At 37.9% G+C, this 24,579-nt stretch overlaps 1 protein-coding gene and 1 long non-coding RNA gene across 2 annotated transcripts in view; one reads left to right on the top strand and one right to left on the bottom strand.

Annotated features, from left to right (window-relative positions):
• Window positions 1–5,636: 5,636 nt before the first annotated feature.
• LOC140324640 (uncharacterized) lies at window positions 5,637–12,661 on the bottom strand. Its single transcript, XR_011919560.1, has 3 exons — window positions 12,542–12,661; window positions 6,078–6,184; window positions 5,637–5,945 (listed from the first exon to the last, which is right to left on the bottom strand). It is a non-coding gene; the product is annotated as an uncharacterized lncRNA (long non-coding RNA).
• The window catches only part of SLCO3A1 (solute carrier organic anion transporter family member 3A1), a 212,853-nt gene continuing 200,218 nt past the window's right edge, over window positions 11,945–24,579 (top strand). Inside the window, exon 1 of the mRNA XM_072402691.1 lies at window positions 11,945–12,544. Within this exon, the coding sequence (XP_072258792.1) occupies window positions 12,374–12,544 (171 nt within the window). The 5' untranslated portion in view covers window positions 11,945–12,373. The remainder of the gene's footprint in view (window positions 12,545–24,579) is intronic.

Genomic DNA, 24,579 nt, shown 5'->3' with positions numbered 1-24,579 from the left:
TGATATTTAAAAATACTCTAATCATTATACCGCCTGGGAGGTAAAGTACAAAAACAGTGTGCAATCCCCAGCACTAGAGGTTAAATGGGTTACAATTTTCCCTATTCAAAACCTCTAGTGCTCTCTGTATGGCTAAGGAAAGCTTTCTCCATTGGGAGTTCTTCTGCAGTTCCACTGAGATCCCCGGGCGCTAGAGGTTAATTAACCTCTAGATCACCCACAATTGCAGTGGATTCTCAGAGCTGCAAGTTTCTCCATTGAGAGTTCTTCTGCAGATCCACTGCAATCGCCGGGCACTAGAGGTTAATTAACCTCTAGTGCCTGGGGATCTTCTCAATGAATACAGCTGTGGCCACATTCATTAGGAGAGCAGTGTGCGATCCCCGGGGCACTAGAGGTTAATTAACCTCTAGTGCCCCGGGGATCGCAAACAGGAGGATTCCCAGGGAATCCAGTGAATCCCCTGTGAACCCTCTTGTTATTATTTCCTCAATCTTCCAAAGGTTTCCATCAGATGTTCCAAAGGAACCATCAGATGTTCGAGGAAATTTTCCCTAGTCAGTAGTCATTTTTCTCATACTTTGCTTGCTTGCTATACATATTAATGTGCAGGCCACTTTGTCTCTCCCATTTACCCAAATCAGAATAACCTTCTCCCCGTGTTACCAATAAATTCTGGTCAAACATACAACATACTCCCTCCCCCTATGCTGAACTTGTCTCAGTTTTTCACTAACCTCTGTTATCAGATCCCCTCTGCCACTGCTGAAAGCACAATAAATTACCAATCTCCTTTGTACGGTGTCTGTGCTCATGCAGGCACATTGTTAACACAGGAGGTACAACTCTGTAGTATCATGACTCACTGAACTGCTGTGACTCCACTAAGTGTAAGTTTAGCAGAAATGTATAAGAAATAAGATGACAGCTGAATAGTAAAACTTCAGCATTGCCTCTCACATGGGCTGTATCAGCACCTAGGCATTTCTGGACTTGAAAACCACCCTAGGAAATGACAGGACAAAGAGCAAATATCTTGAATAGGAGTACCAGAACAACATAGATAAGGAGGGGTAGGCTGGATAATCCTTTTCATCCATCAAACTAGAAATAAGGTGAGACTGAAACAAAAGTTTCAGTGTTCAGAAAAATAGGAATAATCACTTTCAGTACAGAAGGGAAGTGCAAGTGCAAAAAGAAGGACAAGACAGGAATTCAGCTTTTGCAGTATGGCATGGTCAAAGAAACACACCTAGCCCCTCTATGTTCTCCTATGCATTTAAGAAACCCAGATTTAAGTTATCTCATTCTGAATGGAAAGAGCACACAGTGTGGGCCGAGACGCAATAACTGTGTTGGAATGGCTACGGGGCTTGAAGTACAGTGTTAGCATTAGCTGTACCTTTAGGGGAGCTAACTTGTGATTTTATATTTTTTTAAGGATAGAAAATAACTAATCAAAAGATATTCAAAATGTAGTGCCAGGAGTTTCAACTCTAAATATTTTAATAATGAAAAAAATTACTTTTGTATATTTATTACATTAATATACAGTATATTAATATATTTTATATACTATATTTATATTTTTATATGTTAATATATTATATACACTATATATTATTTATATATTATTATTATTATTATTATTATTAATAATAATATATATATTAATATATTATATTTTATATTTATATAGTAATATTGTAGTAAAGGATATGTGTTACATTTGCTGCACACTTATCATGCTGTGATACCGTATAACTGATCCTTATGGTGACTGATTAGAGTCTGTACACGTTCAGTTATGAATGCAAAAGGCATCAAAGCAGTCCAGATGTTTCACCAACTAAATATTCATTACACATGCGTCACATAAAAAAAAAATAGAAATGACCACTATGCACACAAATCTGCACATACTGATAAGAGGATATTCTCCCTATACCCTTAGGCTTCATTTACGTTGCATTATTAGGCATTTTGATTGTACGGGAACTGCATCTAGGACTCTATAATATTGTGGATGGCACCACTGGCACTACTCCAGGCTGCATAAAAAATGTTGCAGTTCATACATGTTTGCTTTTAGCTTAAGAGACCCTGTCAATAACTTAGAAAATGCAGGGAGAAGACTTTTATGTTTCTTTGTAGCATTATTCCTTTACAAAAGGAAATGCATTCACTTGCAATGTGCCTTTGAACTTGCTAGAAAATGTGACTTTTCCAGGTAGAGTCATTCACATGGCACAGCCTCTCGTTTCACATAGCCTTCTCCTGTTCTGGAAACATGTAATTACTTTCCAAGCTGGTCCAGCTCCTCTGACCCTACCTATACTTCCCTACATAGCCCAGATCTGGGAAGAAGCAAAGAACAACACAATTCTTCACTGTAAGGTCTGTGAAAATGTGGAATCGTCTCCCTCAGGAAGTAGTTTTAGCAAGTTCTATAGATTGCTTCAAGAAAAAACTTGATGATTTCTAGAAGCACAGAATATAACCTAATATTAAGGCTTTATAGTAATAATAGCAGACACTGTTGATTCAGGGAACATCTGATTGCCTCATGGAATCACGAAGGAGGAAATTGAACCAGGTTTTTTTTTAACCTTCTTCTGTATCAAGTATATCTATAGGGCTTTTATCTGGGATATAATTTTCTTCCCAGTGGTTGAACTTGATGGACTTTTTTCAACCTAACTGACTATGTAGCAATGAAACACACAGAATACAATGAATTTCAGTGAATGAATTTTTAGTGACAACTCCAGGTCTGTTGGGGCTGCTTATATCATATCAAGAGTTTCGTAAAGCTTTTGGATGTCTATGCAAGGTAGGCTTTACCAGCAAAAACCATGCATAGAAGTTAAATACAAATACAATCTTAGAGGAAATTTTCTTTTTGATAAACAGTCTGACAACAGGGTCTCTTTGTAACCCAATAGAGCTCTTTATATTGTGGCAAGCTCTCCTGTATCCCAAGGTAAAAGCAGGCACTATTGGAGCTATAATCAAGTTGTGTCAAAGAAGCAGCTACAATGCTTGTTTGAAAGAATGATGATATGGAGCAGAGCCTAAAAATGTTTGAAGCTATTATTAGAACATGTAACTAAAACAGCTGGTATCTATGAACAATACAGCAATACTGGAGAGGATTTTATTAACAACTGAGCTCATATTCAAAACTCATCCATAATAGGGCTGAACTGTGCCAGGAGCTAGATAGCTTCTTCTGTACTGGTTATGGAAAGGCATCTCCTGGTTTCCGTAAAGAAAAAGTAAAGTCACATTCAATGACATTTAGGAGATCATATCCCCCCTCTTATTGTGTGCTACTTCCCCCACTTTATAGATTGTAAGCTCTTCGGGGCAGGGTCCTATTCTCCTCCTGTGTCACTGTCTGAATCTATCTGTCATTTATAACCCCAATTTAATTTACAGAGCTGTGTAATATGTTGCCGCTATTTAAAATATTTATAATAAATACATCCTAATGCAAAGCTATTCCACACTGCATAATTATGCTCATATGGCCACCTCATGGCCAGGATTACCATAGCCTTACATTGATCTAAAATGTTTATTGTAATATTCTTTGCTACTATGCATGGCAGTGCACCTTCTATAGGTGCCGGGGTGTACCATTATTTGGTAATGGAACCCAAATACATTCTACAGTAAAATACAAATGCACCACAACATATATACCATGCATTGAGGTGCACTGTATTTAAAAAAGGGTCAAGTGCATGTTTTATTATATTGTGGTGCATTGTCAGCCCATGCATAAAGAACGGACTCCTTTTGTGCAACGCACATTAACAGATGCCATAACCCAGGGTTATGTGTATGGATTAACGCACCGCAACTGAGAACTTTGAGGTAAATGGGCCTTTCTAATAGCATCCTACTGGCTTCCAAATCCTCAAACCAGCAGAGTGCCAAAGGTGTTTATTGAGTACACTGTTGTTCCTTAAATAATGAGTATTTTTTAAATGTATGCCCTCCTGGCATATGGCTACTCTAAAGACATATCACTTTTTTCTTAATGTAACCCTTAGTTTGCTAAATTACTATGTATCATAAGTCGCCCCCCTACTTTGTGTCCACCTGCATGCACTCCAGTAATATCGATGTCACACTTACCTCTCCCTCGTTAAAGCGCATACACTTCTCTTTCATGTGGGCAGTTCTGCCCTCCCAGGCTTTATCAGCTCCAATCAGGAAATAGCCTTTTAATCATCCCTGGCTATTTAGCAACTCAGACACAGCACTCAGCGTTCATGCAACTTGTCTCCATCAGTGCTGAGCCCCTAACTTCTGAGCTAGATCCTGTCCACCTGTTAGTAAATTTAGTGTTTCCTCTGGCCAGCTCCTGTGTTAACCCCTTGTTTTGCAGTCTGTTGTTTCCAGCCAATTCCCTTGTGCTGTTCCCGTGTTCCTTTCTGTCTGTGGATATCCCTGTGTGACCTGTGCCTCCTGTTGCTTCCAGTGTATCCTAAGTTCCCTGAGTCTGCAGTGGCCCCTGTGTCACTGGTGTCTGTTTGCTGGATAACTGGTGTTAGACCCCCGGCTGGTGACCTGACCTCCCTTGCTTGCTGCCTGCCTTGACCTGGGATTCCTTGACAATTCTTCTTCTTTGTGATTTGGTACCGTGTTTCATCCTGCCCACTCTGGTGTGCCCAAGGACTGCAACCTGGCAGTAACCAGCAGCACAACATCCTCACCACTAGAGGCTCTGGAGAAGACCTGGTTACTGCTTAGACTCTGCCCCTTGGCCCTTCTCAGGACTCACACCACTTTTATGAAAACCATAGTGTCCCCCAGTGGCCCTGTCTCCTTAAGCATGACAACTGGCATGGCAGTTCTTAGGGCAGATTTCTTGAAACCATAGTACCAGTGGACCATAATTTAATGTACCTGTAATTTAAAATCATCACTATTTGTGGGGGGGGGGGGTCAGTATCAGTATTTGGTTGGGTGGCCAGATAGGGTGACACTGCAGGGCTACAATTGGGAGACACAGACAGTGCATCGTCACCCTACAGCAGAACATTCCTTACCAGTGACCGTCTTATGGCAAGATCAACAAATAATAATATATTAAAAGCTTTAGATTTAAAAAAAATTTAAAATGACTTTTAAATACTTACTATATCAATGTTCACAGTATATGAAATGTTGGTGATTGAGTTTAAATATGCTCAAAACCGTTAGCCCAAAACTTGGGAAGTTTAAATCAACATATTTACCACTATTTATTTTCTGGTGAAATATATTTCATATTTAAAAGAAAATGATTTAATAAAATCATCCCATTCCTTGTCTATAACCTTCTGATTACATTTTGTTTGTTTTATGTTCCCTGTCCAGAATCCCCCATGACCTTGCCGTTAATCACTTAGGTTGCTGAAGGTAAGTGAAATGGAACTGCCACATTTTTCATAAATTAAGTAGTAAATTAAGAATGACTAAAGGAGGAAGACCATTTGAAAAGAGATATATTGAAGTGTTTTATTGAAGCCAAACATCTTTCTACACCATGTCGAAATCTATTATATAATTAGGAGCTATGGATGAGGAAACAGAGCAAATAATGGTAATTAATCAATTTACAGTTGGGTAAACAGAGATTATTGGAGGCAAATTGGCTAATTGCTCACCTTCTGGCTGAATGAACATGAAGGGCTGATTGCCCGGTACTCGCCTGAGGTCACAGAGATGGCTGCGAGAGTGTTTGTGCCTGGTAGGAGTTTTTGCTACATATCCACTGTCATCCTGAGCCATGCCGCATGTAATGCACCAGCAAGCTGGTACACTTCTTAACTTTAAAGAACACCTTACATGCGGTGGGACCTTGAGCTGATCCAGTTCATTGCCTTCATACTATTACATGTTTAAGAAAGACTGATGAGTACAACACGGCTGAATGATGCCTTCTGAAACTGTAAGGTATACAAGTATAAAAAAAAAAAAGTTGGTAAAACAATTATTATTGTATTTGAAAATTCACCAAAAACGTTTCCTTGGCTAATCTGCACAATATGGGGCAGTCTAAATTTATTTTCTGCGTTTACCTTTAATTGTAGTGATGGCACTAGGGTGGAAAGGGGTGGTGCATTTACTCCTTGGCATCAGGGACAGGCGTCTGAAACAGGTCACCAATCCAGGATTGATTCATTCACTTGGTTAACAGTCACAATATAAAAAAAAAACAGGCAACAAAAGTAAAAACATATGCCTGTTTGTAACTGGACATAATTACTATGATTTTACTTGGCTATTAATCACAATATGAGAAAAAAAATGAATTTAATTAGCAACAATTAAAAAGAATTACCTATGTATAACATGAAATATTGCTGTGATTTCACTTGCTTAAGAGTCACATAGTTTCCATACACTTTTCATCAAGTACTTTGCAGCAAGCACTGGGCTACACTTAAAGTTTTCTCCCACGCAAAGGGGTGCAGGGGTAGATTAGAAGTGTATTACCTCTTCCAGTGGCAGATCAGCCTTTTTCATGCAACTGCCTGCTGTCACTTACCTTAGTTCTTTCTTGTGAGTCTTCTTGCATTTAGTGTAACATCACATGGCATACAAGAAGCCCTGATAAGTGACAGCAGGGGGCTGAATGGAGAAGAAAGACCTGACTGAGGGAGGTAATTAATTTTTATTCACCACCAAGGGTGTCACACTGTCATGGATGAAAAGGAGGGTCATGGTAACTCCACTTGTTATATGAAGTTTAGGATTGAGGTCCATCCATGCAGATACAGTTATTTTTGCAGTTTAGGGATAGCGTCTCTTTGATTTTTGCAATCATCTTTTGTACTCGATTTCTCCATTTTGTAATCCCCATTTCTGCCTTCATTTTTAAATGGAAATAAATCTGGGTAAAACAAATACAAAAGCCCCAAGGCCCCCATTGTAAACCCATACCAACCTTTTATGCACTTTCAAAGCAGGAAAGGAGATCATTCAGCATAATATCAAGTGCCAAGAGGCAGCTCTTCTATAATGTGCGGCATCCAATAAACGTATTATTATTATTATTATTATTTTTAATAAAAATAAACAGGATTTATGTAGCACCAACATATTATGCAGTACTGTACTCTAAATAGGGGATGCAAATGACAGACAGTGACACAGGAGGGGAGGACCCTGCCCCGAAAAGCTTACAATCCAGGAGGTGGGGGATGTAATACAATAAGAGGGGAGGACTAAGTACAGTAGACTGAGCTGGATTACTAAATTCAGCACACAGTGTTTTCTGATTCACATTTATAGTGTATTAGCTTTATTTGTTGCATTTTGTGGCTCTTCAATCTTAGACCAACAACCTATTACCCTACTTGTAAAAAAACACCATAGACTGACTACAAGGACAAAAGCTTGACCCTTCAAGGTCTCTAACATTGTGTATTAAGTAAATTAAGTAAGTGAGAGAGCTTGTCACTTCTTTATTGATATACAAAAAAACAAACAACTGCAGAGTTTGTCTTGTCATTAAAGAATTACAAGAGCTTGCAGAAGAGCTCAGTCCTAGCTGTGTTTAGCAAAAGATTTCTATTGGAAGTCATGCAAACCGCCCCTTCCCCCCTCCAAGCCTCTGTCCTGCACAGGAATGAGCAGGGAAGCCTTGTTTGTATCTAGGAGTTGTCGTATGTTGAATATCCTTAACAGGGGACTACCTGTATAGTAGTATTTTATATTTTGCTGGCTATTGGGAAAGATGTCACCCTTAAAGATAGCCAAAAAGATCATTGGTGTCAGTTAAACTGACCTGAGTGGCCCAAATTACTCCTTGCTCAAGGAACTCCTAGCAACCTCTGGAGGAACCCTGGTTGAGAAACTCAGTCCTAGATGGTTGATACTAGAAATTTGCTTCTGAACATCAGATTGTAAAGAACCATCAAACATAGCAAGAAATAGACCACCAAAAGATGGTAATTATAAATGACATAGTAATTTGGTTTAATTGATGAATGCATTTGAGTGTTGACATATCACCCTATATTTGACTGGGGTCCTGCTAGGGTGCCTATTGACATAAATGATTTACAGTCAGATTAGGGTGCATTAGTATGCATGTAGTTTTATTGATGGCTCCTACTAATGCTTCTTAGTAGACCAGCTAAGGATAAAGCCAATCCTTGCCCATCACTATTGTCAGGGCCCTCAGCTCCTAATCATTCTCCAGTCCCCTACTCCATAGGCACAAATGTGCAAATGTTTCCAATGGATTCTTGCCTGCCTGAAGAGAGATCTTAGGGTTGTTCAGCAGACAGCTCTGGTCTAATGGGCACTTTTAGCTACAGTACTACTAGGGGGTGTCCAGAGGGGTCAAAGAGCATTCATTGATTAGTTTTCACTTTGACTGATAATGAGCCATAATGAATGAGGATGGTTTTGTGTCCTCAAAATGCAATTTAAAATCTTCTTCTAATTTCCACTCTTAGGCTATTGATTGACAATGCCATTTTACAAACACCAGTGTTTCTTCTTAAATTTATTTTGGTTGTTAGTTTGGTTGTTAAGATTACTGAATAAAGTATATATATATTTTCTGTAGCTAATAATTACACATTCTTATGAAAGTTTTTGCAGCATTTTACCGTCATAGTTGCATCCTTAGCAAGAGCTTACAATTTTATGTCCTATCAGAGTCATGTGTCATTAGCATAGGCTATGGCCCTGTACACATATTACATTTTTTTGTTTCAAGTGACAAGAGAATGTACAAGCGATGTACAAACAGCACTGCTCTATAGAGAGGACGAGTGAGTAGTGCCCTGTTGTGCTCTCCACCATGGTCATCCCTAGTTGGTCATTCATTGATCCACCGAGATGGATTGATGAATTATGTCAGGGGACTGTTATAGACATGCTAGATTTTCACCCACAACAATGACAATCATTTGTCTTAGGTGACAATGATCTAGTGTGTGTACACAGCTTCAGGGTAATCTGGGGAACGGTACTAATTACCCTACCTATAGGCTTTTAGGATGTGACAGCAAAATCAGAGATCAAATCATCAAGCCATTCAGAGATGTATTGACTTTAATAAGGGTTTTTAATAGGCTTACAAGTAAAACTTTCCATTTATATTGTCTGTACTGCAGAGAATATCCCCATCAAACACCATCTTGCCTCGTGCAGGTGCACAGCTCTGATCAATTCTACTATTTATGATTTGCTGCAGAAGCAGGTAGATTGTTGGCATAGTCCCTGGATATCTACTATGTCCTATAGGCTCCTGCTTATCTTTGTCCTATGGATATGTTCTGATTGAAATGTCCTATACTGCTAAAATCCTGTCCTGCTGCCTAATCTTAGGCTGTGTACAAACTCCAGATAGATGTTCCCGGAGACGAATGGTCATATGTGTCTCACGTGTGAATATGACATGTGTACCGTGATTGCTTGACTTCATTGATTCATCCACCATGGGGTCAATGAATGATGCTTGGGAACAACCTCTGTGCATGTCAATAGAGGAGAGAACAGTGAGGTGCTGCTCGCCCCCCCCTTAGATAGCCACTATACCATGAACAGCATATTATAGTGGCTCAGTGGATATCTGATTTACAAAATGTTAATGAAAACAGATCACACAGTGATTTCTAAAGCATCAACACTGTTTTTTAACAGATCTTGAAAAACCCTTCACCAAACTAATTTCAGAACTGAAGTTCTTGAATTGCAGTCTGTGACCTTAGCGTATGAGCCACCTTGCCATGGACAACATTGTAGCTTGAAGGCGATTTATTATACAAATGTGCATGAAAATAGAACCTCACTTTGTAACTCCTGAAATATATGCGCCATAAGTGTTTAGAAAAATCACTTCGGAAAAAAAGATTCACCCAACTCCAGAACTAAGGCTTTTGTATTGCAGTCTGTGATCTTGGCCAATGAGCCACCATGCCATAAACAGTGCATCATAATTAGCTTGGTAGATATCTACTATACAAAATGTACATTAAAATTGAACCTCACATAGTAACTTCTAATGCATCTGTACTGTGATTCAACAGATCTTGAAAAATCCTTTCACCCCGCTAACTTCAGTTCTAAAGTTTTTGGCCTGCAGTCTGTAACCTTAGATAGCCTCTGAGCCACCATGCCAGGAACACCATAGTAGCTTGGAGGCTATTTATCATACAAATGTGTTTGAAAATAAAACCTCAATCTTGACTTTTTTAACGCATCTGCACCAAGTGTTTAAAAAGATCCTGAAAAATACCAGCTCCTTACTCCAGAACTGAAGCTTCTTTACTGAAGTATGTGACCTCATATAGCCAATAATCCACCTTGCCATAGACAACATAGTAGCTTTCAGACTAATATACAAAAATATTTGAAACTAGAACCTAACACAATGACTTCTGAAGCATCTGCACTATGTTTTAAAAAATACTGATAAATCCCCTTACCCATCTCCAGAATAACCACTGAGCCACAATACCATTAACAACACATTATAGTGGCTCAGTGGTTATCTACTATACAAACTGTACATGAAAATAGAATCTCACACTGAAACTTTTGAAGCATCTGCACCTTTTGAAGCATCTATTCTCCCTTGAGAAGAGACCTTAAAGGGGGAAATGATCACCCTGTGAATATATAAATTATCCATATAAAGAACTCTCTTCCTAATTATTCACTTTGAGATTGTTACAAAAAACAAGAGGGCACTCTTTGGGTCTGGAGGAAAAGAAGTTTAAGCTCTGTATAAGGAAGGGATTCTTCACTGTAAGGTCTGTGAAAATGTGGAGTTAATCCTGAAAAATCCCTTCACCCAAATCCAGAATACCCACTAAGCCACAATGCCTTTAACAACACAGCAGAGTAGCTCAGTGGTTACCTAATATACAAAATGTACATGACATTACAACCTCACACTGTAACTTTTGAAGCATCTGCACCTTTTGAAGCATCCATTCTCCCTCGAGAAGAGACTTTAAGGGGGAATATGATCACCATGTGTAAATATAAAAATGGTCCATATAAAAAACTCTCTTCTCAATTATATAAAAATGGTCCATATAAAAAACTCTCTTCTCAATTATTCACTTTGAGATCGTTACAAAAAACAAGAGGACACTCTTTGTAACTTTTGAAGCATGGAAACCGCAAGTGTTTAAAAAGATCCTGCAAAAAACCCTTCACCCAAGTCACTTTAGAACCAAGGCTTCTGTACTGCAGTCTGTTACCTTTGACAGCCACTGAGCCACTATGCCACAAACAGAAAATCATGGTGGCTCGGTGAATAATTAATACTCTTCTGAAGCATCTGCACTATGTTTATTAAAAAAAAAAAGATACTGAAAAATCCCTTCACCCATATCCAGAATAGCCACTAAGCCACAATACCATTAGGAGCATCACATAGTGGCTCAGTGGTTAACTAATATACAAAATTTACATGAAAATAAAACCCAACGCAGTGACTTTTAAAGAATCTGCACTGTTTTAAAAGATCCTGCAAACTCCCCCACCCAACTAGCTGAAAAATCCCTTCACCCAAATGCAGAATAGCCACTAAGCCACAATGCCATTAACTGCACCGCATAGTGGCTCAGTGGTTAACTAATATACAAAATATACATGAAAATAAAACCTAACAAGTGACTTTTAAAGAATCGGCACTGTTTTAAAAGATCCTGCAAACTCCCCCATCCAACTAGCTGCAAAATCCCTTCACCCAAAATGCAGAATAGCCACTAAGCCACAATGCCATTAACTGCACCGCATAGTGGCTCAGTGGTTAACTAATATACAAAACGTACATGAAAATAAAACCTAACAAGTGACTTTTAAAGAATCAGCACTGTTTTAAAAGATCCTGTAAACTCCCCCACCCAACTAGTTTCAGAGGTAAAGCACCTGTACTGCAACCTGTGACTCTGGCAGCTTTTGCCAGCAGCCTGGAGTGCAGCTTAGAATGTCATTTTTCCCATTTGGAAGCCTCACATCCACTAGAGGTCAGCTGTGAGTGCTATCAGTTAATAATAGGAGCAAGCAAGTGTGGCCTGCAGCCATTTGTCCAGCAATACTGTAGCGCATGTAATGTGGACGCTGAGGTCTAGCTCTCCCCATCCCAGCTGCCAGTCTCTGGGCTTTTTTTGCTTGGAAGGAAATGAAAGCTGCAGAGGAAGCAGCAGCAGACACTCAGCTTGGATCTTTCTAAGCTCGTGTCATTGCAAAGAGGGAGGAGGAGTGTGCAGAGCAACAGCAGCAGCAGCAGCTTCAGACCATTAAAATCAAGGAGACACCAAGAGGCTTGTGCCAGGCTTATCCTGAGACCTTCAACCACCAGCAGAAAAAAAAGGAAAAGGTCATCATCCCAACAGGAGACATGCAAGGCAAGAAAACCAGGACTTCCAGTGCAAGGAGTGCAGATGTCCAAGGGGATGAGACACAGGGAAAAAAGAAGAAAAAGAAGGTGTCATGCTTCTTAAACATCAAGATCTTCCTGGTGTCTGAGTGTGCACTGATGCTGGCACAGGGCACTGTAGGAGCTTACCTGGTGAGTCACAGCTGGCTTGCTGCAGTTAGAACCTGATGCATACAAGAGGGGTCAGCTCAGTGCATTTTGATCCACCTAAGCTTTGCACTATTGCATGGTGACAGGGTGACTTTGCTGTGTACATGACAACTACTACCCTCCACTGATCCCTGCCATGTACTGAGCCTGGTACTGCAGCACACCAGTTACTAGCAGAATTCTGGAGAGCTATCTGCAGAATGCTATGCAGAGATAGAAATCCTGGGATGTAGTCAGGTCCCCTTATTTGCCTGCTTGTCAAACCTGCAAAGTGAAAGAATACTTTATATAGGCAAGCCGCAATGGATCTGTGTGATACTAATATTATAACAATGTATCTGTGTGACAGTGGTATAGGAATGTCAGAGTTTCATGTGTGGGTAGGTCTTTCCCTTATTGCCTGCTTGTCATAGCTGCAAAGTGATAAAGTACTTTATATAGACAAGTAATATGGATACATGTGAGTGTTATAAGAATGTATCTGTGTGTTTGTGATATTATGACAATGTATCTGTATGATTGTGTTACATGTGTGTGTGTGTGGATCTGTCCTTCAATGCCTGTTTGTCAAGCTGCAAAGCTGCAAAGTGATAGAGTACTTTATATAGGCAAATACCATGAATATGTATGTGAGTGTTATAATAATGTATCTGTGTCATTGTGTTATTATAACAATGTATCTGTATAACAGTGTTAAAAAAGTGAATGCCACATATGTGTGTGTATGGCTGTCCCTTACTGACTGCTTGTCATAGCTGCAAAGTGATACTTTATATAGACAAGTATCTTGTAAATGGGTGATAGTATTATAAGAATGTATCTGTATGACAGTGCTGTACTAACATAGTGTGTGTATGATAGTGTTATAAGAATACAAATGGTGTGTGTGTGAGTGTGTGTGTGTGTGTGCATGCCCCTTATTGCTTGTCATAGCTGCAAAGTGATACTTTATACAAGCAACTATCATGTATATGGGTGATAAGAATGTATCTGTGTGAGAGATTAGATAGATAGATAGATAGATAGATAGAATGTGAGTGAGATACACATGTGCATGTGTGTCCCTAACTACTTGGCATAGCTGCAAAGTGTTACTTTATATAAGTTCTGATATAGGTATAGTACTATACAGGTATGACATTTTAGAAGTACCATATCTATGTATTATAGTATTTTATAACAGTGTATCTGTTTGCAGTATTGTAAGAATGTATCTATTGTTAGAGTATTATTATAACATTGTGTGAAAGTGTTAAATCTGTGAGTATATATGTGTGTGTGTGTGTGTGTGTGTGTCTCTTATTGCCTGCTTGTCTTTGCTGCAAAGTAAAAGAATACTTTATAAAGGCAAATAGCTTGTATATGTGTGATGATATTGTGAAAATGTATCAGTATGATAGTAATATAAGAATGTGAGAGTAATATATGTGTATGGCAGTCCCCTATAGCCTGCATTTTTAAATAGCTGCAAAGTGATAAAATACTTGATGTAAGTGCCATGTATATGTGTGATAGTAGAAGAACAAGCATGTGAGTGTAATATATGTGTGTATGTCAGTCCCCTATTGCCCTCTATTAGCTGCTTGTCACTACTGCAAAGGGAAAAACTACTTTTTACAGACAATCTCAATGTGTAGTGTTATAGTAACTATTATTAGAATGTATCTGTGTAATATTGATATTATAATAAAAGAGTATCTGAGGAATGATATTGAGTGCCTGTGGATGATAATATTATTATAAGAGAGGGTCTGTGGGATGATAATATTATTATAGGAGAGTATCTGTGGTATGATAATATTATTATAAGAGGGAGTCTGTGGGATGATAATATTATTATAAGAAAGTGTCTGTGGATGATAGTATTTTATTATAGGAATACATTTGTATGATGATAATATTTTAGGAGAGTATCAGTGTAATGATAATATTATTATAAGTATCTGTGGAATGATAATATTTTTATTATAGGAATACTTGGAATATATAGGAATATATTTATTCCTATATATATATATATATATATATATATATATGAATACCTGGAATTACTAACTTGTCAAACCTGTAAAGTGATAGAGTACTTTATATAGGCTAGCCCCATGAGTATGTATATTAGTAGTATAAAGATCTGAGCATAATGTGTGTATGTTATTTCCCTATAGCCTGCGATTAGTTGATGGTCATAGCTGCAAAGTCATAGAGAACCTTATGCAAGCACCATATATTTGTGTGATAGTATTATATGCATGTGAGTGCAATTATTATTATTAAAGCCTGTAGTGTCATACACATTACACAGTGCTGTGCATTTAACAGGGGTTGCAAATAACAGTTAAGTACAAACAGGAGGAGGAGTGGACCCTACCCGAACGAGCTTGCAATCTAATATGTGTATGTATAGCTGCCCTTATTGCATAGTACAGGTGCAAAATGAATGACTACTCTCTATAGGCAAGACAATATATATCCAATAGCGCTATAAGCACGTGAGTGTAATGTATGTGTAATGTCTGTCCTTTATTGCCTGCTTGTCAGACCTACAAAGTGAAAGAGAGTACTTCGTATAGGCAAGCATCATGTATCCATGTGATAGTATTACAAGAATGTGAGTATTGTAAGTATGTGAGTTCTATCTACCTATCTATGGAATAAGTAGTAGAATCTACTGCATTGATTATTCATTTTATGGCAGAGTAGTTACAGCCAGTCTTATTTATTCTGTGTAGTGCATGTTAAGTTCAGAATTGTACTGCATTGTCATTTATAGAATGCCAAGTTATATTTATTCCCAGACAGTCTTTTTATATTTTATGAGCACATACACACAAGCTGGTGATATGGTGCAATGGACAGGAGCTGTCAGCACTCCATAGCAAAGTTGCATCCCAGTGCAGTGCTCATAGTGCACACTTTACTTTTCCTGTGCAGATGAGTGAACTGCAACAGCAGCTGCTTTGCTTCTGTTGAGGTGTAAGGATTGTCAGCTCTCCAGAGACATACAGCTTGTCATAGAGAGGGGTAACCATCAGAAAGCAGCGGCTTACCCCCATGGTAAGGATTTATATCCCACTGCAGTTGGAGGTAGAAGACACATGGAGGGTATGCTAATTGCTGGCTGCAGATATCTCAGGTTTTCTGCACCAGATGGGAGCAATGAGGCGCTGCAATTGTTTGCAACAAACTTCCAAGCAAGCTGCAACCATAAATTATTAATAAAATATATCAGACGCTGCTGGATGCAGTTCAGTGGTCTCCTTTGAATATAAGCATTCCCCTATGTAAGTGTAAACTCTTCTCTCTGTATGCAGTTATTGTCCTGTATAGCAGCTGTCTGGGGAGCAGTTAGCTCAGTGCAGTCAAAGAGCTTTGCTCTGGTTATTGCCAACCTTTCCTTATATATAAGAGTATAAGATAATAGCTGCACCTACATGTGCAAGGTCACAACATCAAGCTTGAGATCTTGCATGGAGTAAGGTGATTGAGATGCATATGATGAAAGCTGTCATTGCAAATTCCAAACCACAAACCGTTACCTGCATTGAAGCTGAATGGACTTGACCTTGTTATTAAGAAGCATTGCCTATGGTATTAAAGTGGTGTTTAACTGCAGTGGAGCTTCCAGCATTTGTCATAGTATGCCAATATGCACAGCACATTTCAGTTTTTAAAGTTGAATGGCAGTTTAAAGTGTTATTTTTTTTAATTTGGATAGAATGTGAACGATCAGAACCCTGGTCTGTTATGTACTGTAGTTTTTAAAAAAGCACATGCATTTGGAAGTCCATTCAATTAAATGAGCAGCTTCAACACACCACATTGTACAAAAAAATAGTGCATGCTGGATTTGTTTAATAACAGTCTGCAGCAAAGTAATACATTTGTTGTAACATGTCAATCTGTAGTACATTGTACTGGTACTTCGGGAAGCACACCAGAGCTTATCATGTAAATTAAGTTAAAATGCACGCTTATTCATGGAAATTAAGAAATAGTAGGAATGACCCCTTGGAGAGTATCCCTTCATTTACTATTACTGTTCTGGCCATTACAGACCTGCAACAGCAGCACAAACAGCAGTAAAAATAGGTAAGGGGTTCCAGCCTTCTACTCTAACGAAACAAAAAAAAAAAATGGTTTGTTTGTGGTGGTGTTGAAGGGTAAAGGGTCTCATCAGGACAATTTCTCTAAAGGAAACCTAGACAGCAATATAAAATTGCCAAGGGTTCTAATCCTTCCCACTGTTTCTGAATTTGACAAAAAAGGGCTAGATTTGACAGGGGGTCAATAGGGGGTAAGACATGTTGCTTCTACAGAAAGCACAAAGCAATGCAAAATAAGTCCAAGTACCCTCTGAATGCCCATATAAACTAATTACTAAAAGGGAATGGGTTCCAAATACACGTCAAACGTTGGAAGAAACCTCCATAGACACAAGCCCTCCTCTACAGGCTCTTGCATGCTCTTTCCCATAAGGAAATTGTACATGTGAGTATTTGAAGGCTTACGAACTGATTGCAATAAAAGCTGAGATCTCAAAGGATTGAAATTGCAACCCAGTTCCTTGCTTCAAGAAGCCTGTAGGGGCCCTTCTCTAAACAACTGTCCAGGCTGGCAGAGGTCTGGGGAGCTCCTTATGTGAAAGTAGGACAGGAGGAGGGAGTCTTAAAGTGAAGAATGGTAGGGACCTTATCAAAAATTTGCAATGGGGTCCATAGTTCTGTAGCTAGGAGACTGTTGGTGATGGGGCAGAGTTGCAGCATATGGGGGCTCCAGGTCTATGTTCTGCATTGGAGTCCACAGGCCTGTAGCTATGCCACTATTTCTGGCCATGTACCAACTTTTGGAAATTGCACCATTCTGCACCATTAACATGCACAACCAGTGCCATATGATTTTATAGTGCATTTTTATTGCAGTGTTTTTTTTGCCATTTTGACTTCTTTTATTCACCTTCAGAGTGCAATAATGCTGAGAATTTTGGTTTAAACTGACACCCTTGAAAGTGAGGGCAACACAATCTATCGCTGAGAGTCTCAAAAAGTCTTTACAGTGTATAAGAGGCAGTTTACAAAGACCGGTACCAGTCATAAAACAGAATGGTGGCTTAGAGAAATTGTTTCAGTTTTTCCCCATTTGTCTTTGCACAGATCTATGCAAATTCACTCCATTATGAACATTTCAGCATACATTGTAGTATAAGATAATAATTCCTAATATTTTTTATTAACAACATTTGGAAAATGCTTTTCTCCTGTAGGACTCAAAGTGTATAATCTACAGCACCTAACATTTCTAGGTGGCCTTTTATCGAAGGATCAGGTACAACCTGATTCGTTTTTTAATATCGGACAAAATCTAGGTAAGTATAGTTGTAGTTTAGTACCCAACCAGCAGATTTTAGGTATGGGAAAAACCAACCCATACAAAAACAGGGAGAACATACAAATTTCATGCAGATAGTGTCCTTGCTGATATTTACTGAGCCACTTTAGAATGGGTAGAGTTGCCTTTCCATTTGAGAATACCTATAGTGTATTGCCAAGGCAAGTGCACAGAAAGTCACATTGTTTCTCAAGAAATACAAATTCTTGCTAGTACATCTCAGGAGCATTTTCTGCATCTAGTATGAAAATAATGACATTGGGGAATAGGGTGTGCTGTTATGTGTGTAGCATGAGATGCCACTTCATTCAGGCACATGACAGTTTTAGATGAAATGGAAGGAATATTAAAAACCTGGGAGATTATTTCCCTTCATTACACACATATGAAGTCTTTGCTGTCTCTGCTACTGTCAAACGGTGACTGGCATAAGGTGCTCAGATGAAAGTAGTGTTGTTTTTTTTGTTTTTGTTTTATCTACTCATTAACTTCTGCAGATCCTGTGGATTGTTGTAGAATAAGTTAAGGCTTTTCATACTGTGGAAAGTAGAAATGGATTAACTTTTCATGTTTTTTATAGTTTTAAATAGCAGAGCCATCTAGGGCCCAATACATATAAGTAAATTTGCCTCCAGGTTTACATCAGTCCCAAAGTAGGGGAAACCCAAAGTCTAAAGTGTATCTAAAATGACCATATATATAAATATATATATATATATATGTATATATAAATTTCCACTGGGCAGAATAGGCAGGTGATATGCCTGCTTGTTTGGAGTTTTCAAAAAAAATTCACCTGTCCTTGTTCCATTATTAAGTACCGTCATTTTTATTTGGTCTGGTTTTGGGTTCTTCAACCACTTTGATAGGCCAGGTCATCATGACATAGTTCCTGGGCATGCAGACTGGAGTTACTTTATTCCGAGCATCCAGGGGTGTGCTGGGATACCCAGCATCCCACACTACGCTGCATATGCAGACATGTGTCCCTTTGGGACATTGCCAGTCCCTTTTTTCAATAAACAACCTGCCTACTTGCAATTCCTATTAGTTCCACTTTAAAGAGTTTGTTTCTAGAACAAAGGGTGAGGGTTAATCTTGTAATGGGTACACATGGTCCAGTGACAACAGTATAGGAGGGAACCCACTTTATGGGTATATTCATTCACCTATTGCAAAAAAAAAAAAAAATAACAGAGCATTTTTAACTCTTCTATGTAAAGGTAAACATATTAAAACTATGCAAAAACTTAAATTTGCAGAGATAAATATATGTGAAACTTTGTGGAAATTCTGACTTTTCCTGTAGAAGTCATGTCTTAACTTAGCTTTTTCTGCCCCTAAACCTCGCTGTTAGTCAGGAAGGCCACTCATCATGTTAAATGACCAATAGGATGTCTTCGGAGGAAGCAGGGATTGTGGTCAAGCTCTGGTCAAGCTCTGCCAAAGCAGTAAAGGTTTTAAAATGTATACTTTAGGCTGCCTATAACTCCAGAAGTATTGAAGGTATTATTGAAGTTTTTTTTTACAGTAAAGGGAAGTAGTTGACCTTTGTTGAAAGTGTGCTTGAAGGTCAGAAATATGACTCCTGCCTATCCAAGCCCTCTGGCTGACCTGCTTTGGAATGGACTACGAGCCTCAAAACCCCAGGCTGTCAGGTTTACAGATCCAGGTAGACCCTCATTACACAAAAAATAAAATTCAGTTATAGAAAGGGTTAATTAAGCATGCTGTGTTTACTGTTCATGCTGTCAGAGAAGATATATTATTTAGTCATAGCACGGTATGGTAGAAACAGAAACTGTTTATGGTGTTCTACAAATATATATATATATATATATATATATATATATATTATATACAGGAGCTGCACCACTTAATGTTTAAATATTGCATGAAACCTTTAAATATTTGATATGCAAGCCTTTTTCTTATATATTTACCTGTAGGATATTGAATTTCTGTAGATCTGATATACTGTTCTTTCAGTTCACATGCCTCATGATTGCTTTATTCCTATACTTTAGACTGAACCCTTTGTGAACATCCAACTGTAAATTATTTTGGGAATGACTGAACCATAAAAACCTGTTGGCGTCTAATCCCCTATTTCCCTTAGGCATTGAAAATCCTAAAAGATTCCACTGGTGGGTCATTCATGGTTTTTATGAATGTGCATCTATGAGTGTGCAACTTGACCAATGCTGCTGAGGTTTTACCTTTTAAGTTTATTTTTGCAAATCTTGTGATGGTCTGCATTGGAAATTTTTCCTGTTACCTACAGCTGAAGCGTTTTGTATTTTCTACAATCTATTCTCTATCCACCTTATCCTCTGAATTTTGACAGACTTTTGAGATTAAGAAACTAAAGGAGTTCCCCACAATTTATGACTCCCTAATATTAGGTCAGGCGGCCTTCGTACTACTGTATGTGCACCACTGGAAGGAGCACATTGACAGTGTATTGGACTCAAAAGATTGTACACAAATCTGGGAAATCAGGGGCCCCTGCAAATGTGCTCTGTGGATGCTACCAGCATTAAAGTTACTTTGGGAGAACCATAAAATTTAGCCTAATAATCTAAGCTTTCCTTTTTGGTCCTTTGTACATTGATTTCCTAAAGGACAAACTAAGACCTTTAGTACAGTTGTCCTGTAAATAATCCCATAACCCTTCCAAGTAAAACCCACCGAGTCAAAAACTTTTTCAAAGTTCCAATGATGTATACTGTACAATGCAATGAAAATGTATTGTATGTATGTGCACCATGGCTTCATCCATTCCTATGGATGAGCCGCACCCATGGGCTCCAGCATAGTATAGCTCATTCTTCCCAAATATGTGTTACAAGGATAAAAGAATTGACCGGTGCTGCTGATCAGATGAGTTAAATGCTGTCGGTAATCTTAGAATATTTAAGTAGACTATAATATTACAATACAGTTTTCATTCTACAATTCTATATTAATGGTCGAAGACAAGCTAACACCTCTGAGAAGTTTCACCAATCAGGCAACTTAAAAAAAAATCTGTCTTGAAGCCAATTATTCCCTTTTTTAAAAAGTAAGCTTGACATTGTCCCCCCAACCTTCATCATTGAAGTAAAAATGATAATGAGTAGACATAACCTCACAAGTCTAGGAAGAGCACAGCGTTTCTCAGGGGATATTCAGCCCGGAGTCTACGGGAAGCCTTAGCAGCAGTGAAGTGAATTGGATGGAGATAAAACTTGCTAATCCTAGCTAAGGCTGCCAGCTTTCTCTTTGTTTTATTTTACACCTAAATACCTGAGATTATCTTTCCAGGAAATCACTGATATTTTCTGCGCTACACCCTTCCACCAAATAGCTAATTATTGTAGTAAATTTGGTAAAGTTATGTGATGATTTGTAAAATAGCAACAAATAAATAATGCGGCGCTCAAACTAAGAATTTATGGTAAAATTTAACTGACTTTTATTGCATAAAAAAAGATACATTTGTAAATGTGAGATTATGTAGCAACAATTATGGAAACCAGGTAACATAGGTTTAGAACAAAAACATGTTGGAATTAAGAAATTGATTTCACTAAATTTTGGCTACATTTTCTGTGTTTTAACTCCCCCTCCCTACCCGGTGCATTAGGTCTGCCAGCCACCATGTCATGGAAAAATGAAAAATTAATGTATACTAACCTCCAATGGGCATTGTCACAAAACAGACCCAAAACATCCTAGTCAGGTCTGCTGGTCTACAGTGGTAAATTGCATGCCATTGCGTAATCAATATTCTGTTCATGATGGTAATTTTTTTATGTTTATGGGCATAGTTGCTTTTTTTGAGTTTTTACATAATATGTTATACTATACAGTGTTTATTTTGAAAATGTGGGGCTTATTTTAACCCATTATGACCCATTGCTATAATACATTTTGAAGTAAAGCTTTACCTTCAAAGGGTACCTTTAAAAGAACAATTGAGAAACGTACTTTTCTTTCTGCTTGATTAGCCAAATTCCATTCCAGTCATACGAAAACTCCTGGGGGATAAGGATACTCATAGGGATACTTGCTCACACTTCCTGATGATCTCCTTTGGCCCCTGCAGTGCTTCCTGGGCCCTACATTTGACCTTCATGTTACTATTGTATCATGAAGTGGGTGAAGGCCAGAGGGCCATGAAAGCTGTGGGGGACCCAGGAGATTATCATTACTGGTGTGGATTTCCTTATAAATTGCAGCATATTTCATGTGTTGTATCTGAAGCCATGAGTAACAGGAAAAGTAAATATTTACGCCTTTCACAGTCTTTTTAAAGTAGGGGAACCCCATGAATAACTTTCAGGTCTTAGGGAACATCTGACAATATTAGCAATATTAACAGCTCATCGTACAATAGCAAGACTGTCAATAGTAAAAATGCAACACTTACAGATAGTCGAAAAGATCATTGGAGTCATTAATACTGACCAGAGAAACATAAATAGCTCATCTCAAGAGGAAACTTAGAGTTACACGGAATCCTGGTTGAGAAATACTAATATACTCTATTCTGTTTATTTACTGGGCATGATATAATAAGTTTCTCCAAGACTGCAGAAGATAGACTATCATGGGAGAACCTAGGTAATCCAGCAAATCTGGAAGGGATTTCTTAAAAACGATTTGATCTTAGTTGGCAAACGTTCCAGATCCAAACCTTGGACCTTAAATAAGGCCCTCAAGCCTTGGAGAATTTTTCTAAAAAGGCCCTCTGTATTAAATCAATTTTTAGAATAGTACAAATTTTTACAAAACTACTATATAAATGTAGTATAATGTATATAAATAATGGTTATTTACTAGTACAAAATTGTTAACAATTCATATTGCAGGGTTACATTCTGGTGTTACAAATTACTATGTATATTAATATGTATTTTATGTAATAGGATATTTGCATTTATCCTCTAAAGCTCATTAGGAATCTAGCCAGGTGAATGCAACCATTATAATAATACCTGGACTGCTCAAATACTTTTTTTAACCTCCAGCACAGATTTACACAAGCACAATGTATAATTTATGGCAGACAATGCTTCGGAATATATCAAACACTGTTGTAGGTTGCATTTGGTTATTCTAACACAGGCAGTTTACACAAATAAAATGTAAATGTATGTCTTTATTTACAGAAAGATACAATTTTTTTTTATTTTTTTTAAAAACAATTTCAATAATAAAAATGAAAGTTGCATATTTCTGTATACTATTTCCTTTTGCAATTTGGCAAGGATTGTTTTAGTTTTTGTTTTGGAGAGGTTAGAATTTTCTTAACATTTTTCCAGGGCGGCAATTTCCTTGTGCTTCCTGTTCTAAAAATAGAACAGGAAATGTAAATCTTTTTGGAAATAATAATTAACACCAAACCAAATATTCCCATTTAAAGAGCCCTCATCTTATATTTTGGTAACAGCTGTAAATTGTTGGATTTTCTAACTTTTTTCTGTATCAGTGACACTGGAAGGACTACAGATAGCAATACAAATATGATTCGATTATATCTATTTTATACAATATCCAAAAAAAAACAAAAACAAATTTGGCTATATAAACACATGGAAGGTTTAGTAATTTAAACTTAACCAAACTCTAAATCTAAAACATAAACTTGAAATGCAATCATGTAGATGAGTGTAAATGATAAGTATTACCTAAACAACCAGGACCTCCCTGCTTTTTATTTTAAAATAGATTTTATATAGATTGAGGTCCTATACTTGTTCACCATCTACATTATGTGAACTACATTGTGTGTGTATACCTATCTATATATAATATTTGTTTATATATATATATATATATATATATATATACACACACACACACACACACACACTGTCTTATATTTATTTTTCCTCAAGAAGACACAATATGGCTTATTTTCAGGGGGTGTCTTATTTTTAATATGTATGGTACAACAATCTACATTTATTCTACATCCCCTGGTGTTTGTGGGGGGTGGGAGTGACCCACAGTGCTGAGTAAAATGGCAGCCACAGCTTTACTTCTTCCCCCTGGGAACACACAATACCTAAAACAGGCCATCCTGCTTCTCACTTCACTGAGGAGACTTTTACTTTCAATTTCTATCCTCCCTCAATGCCTCAGCTTGCAGCAGCACAGAACGACACGCCTATCACTATGTCTTATTTTTGGGGAGGGCTTATATTGCGCAAATGCTTAGAAAACCTGCTACGGCTTATTTTTTGGGTATGTCTTATTTTCGGGGAAAACACGGGATATATATATCCCTAGCATCCATAGTTTTTTCTACTTTGGTTGTTAAATGGTTACATCTCATTAATTCTCCTACTGGCTGAATCCAGGAAATCAGCTGTATGGCAGCAGCATTGTATTAGAAATTACCTTGTTTCATTTTTATGTTGGACATTAAAAGGCAACTACAATTTAAACTAATAAGCAGTAAAAAGTTTCATTGTTGTTGGTTGTGGTAGGAAAATCGATCCCGGTGACCCTAGTTCTCCAATCTTCAGCATAACAGTTCTAATCCAGATGATTTTTTATGACTATTTTATGCATTTCACGGCCAATAAACATTTAATCATACAGCTGAATGGTGGACACATGACAGGGAACATATAGAAGAA

Source organism: Pyxicephalus adspersus, chromosome 2 (assembly GCF_032062135.1).
Source record: "Pyxicephalus adspersus chromosome 2, UCB_Pads_2.0, whole genome shotgun sequence".
NCBI lineage: Eukaryota > Metazoa > Chordata > Amphibia > Anura > Pyxicephalidae > Pyxicephalus > Pyxicephalus adspersus.
Note: the sequence above shows the minus strand (reverse complement) of the source record. Positions and strands in the feature narration are given on the sequence as shown.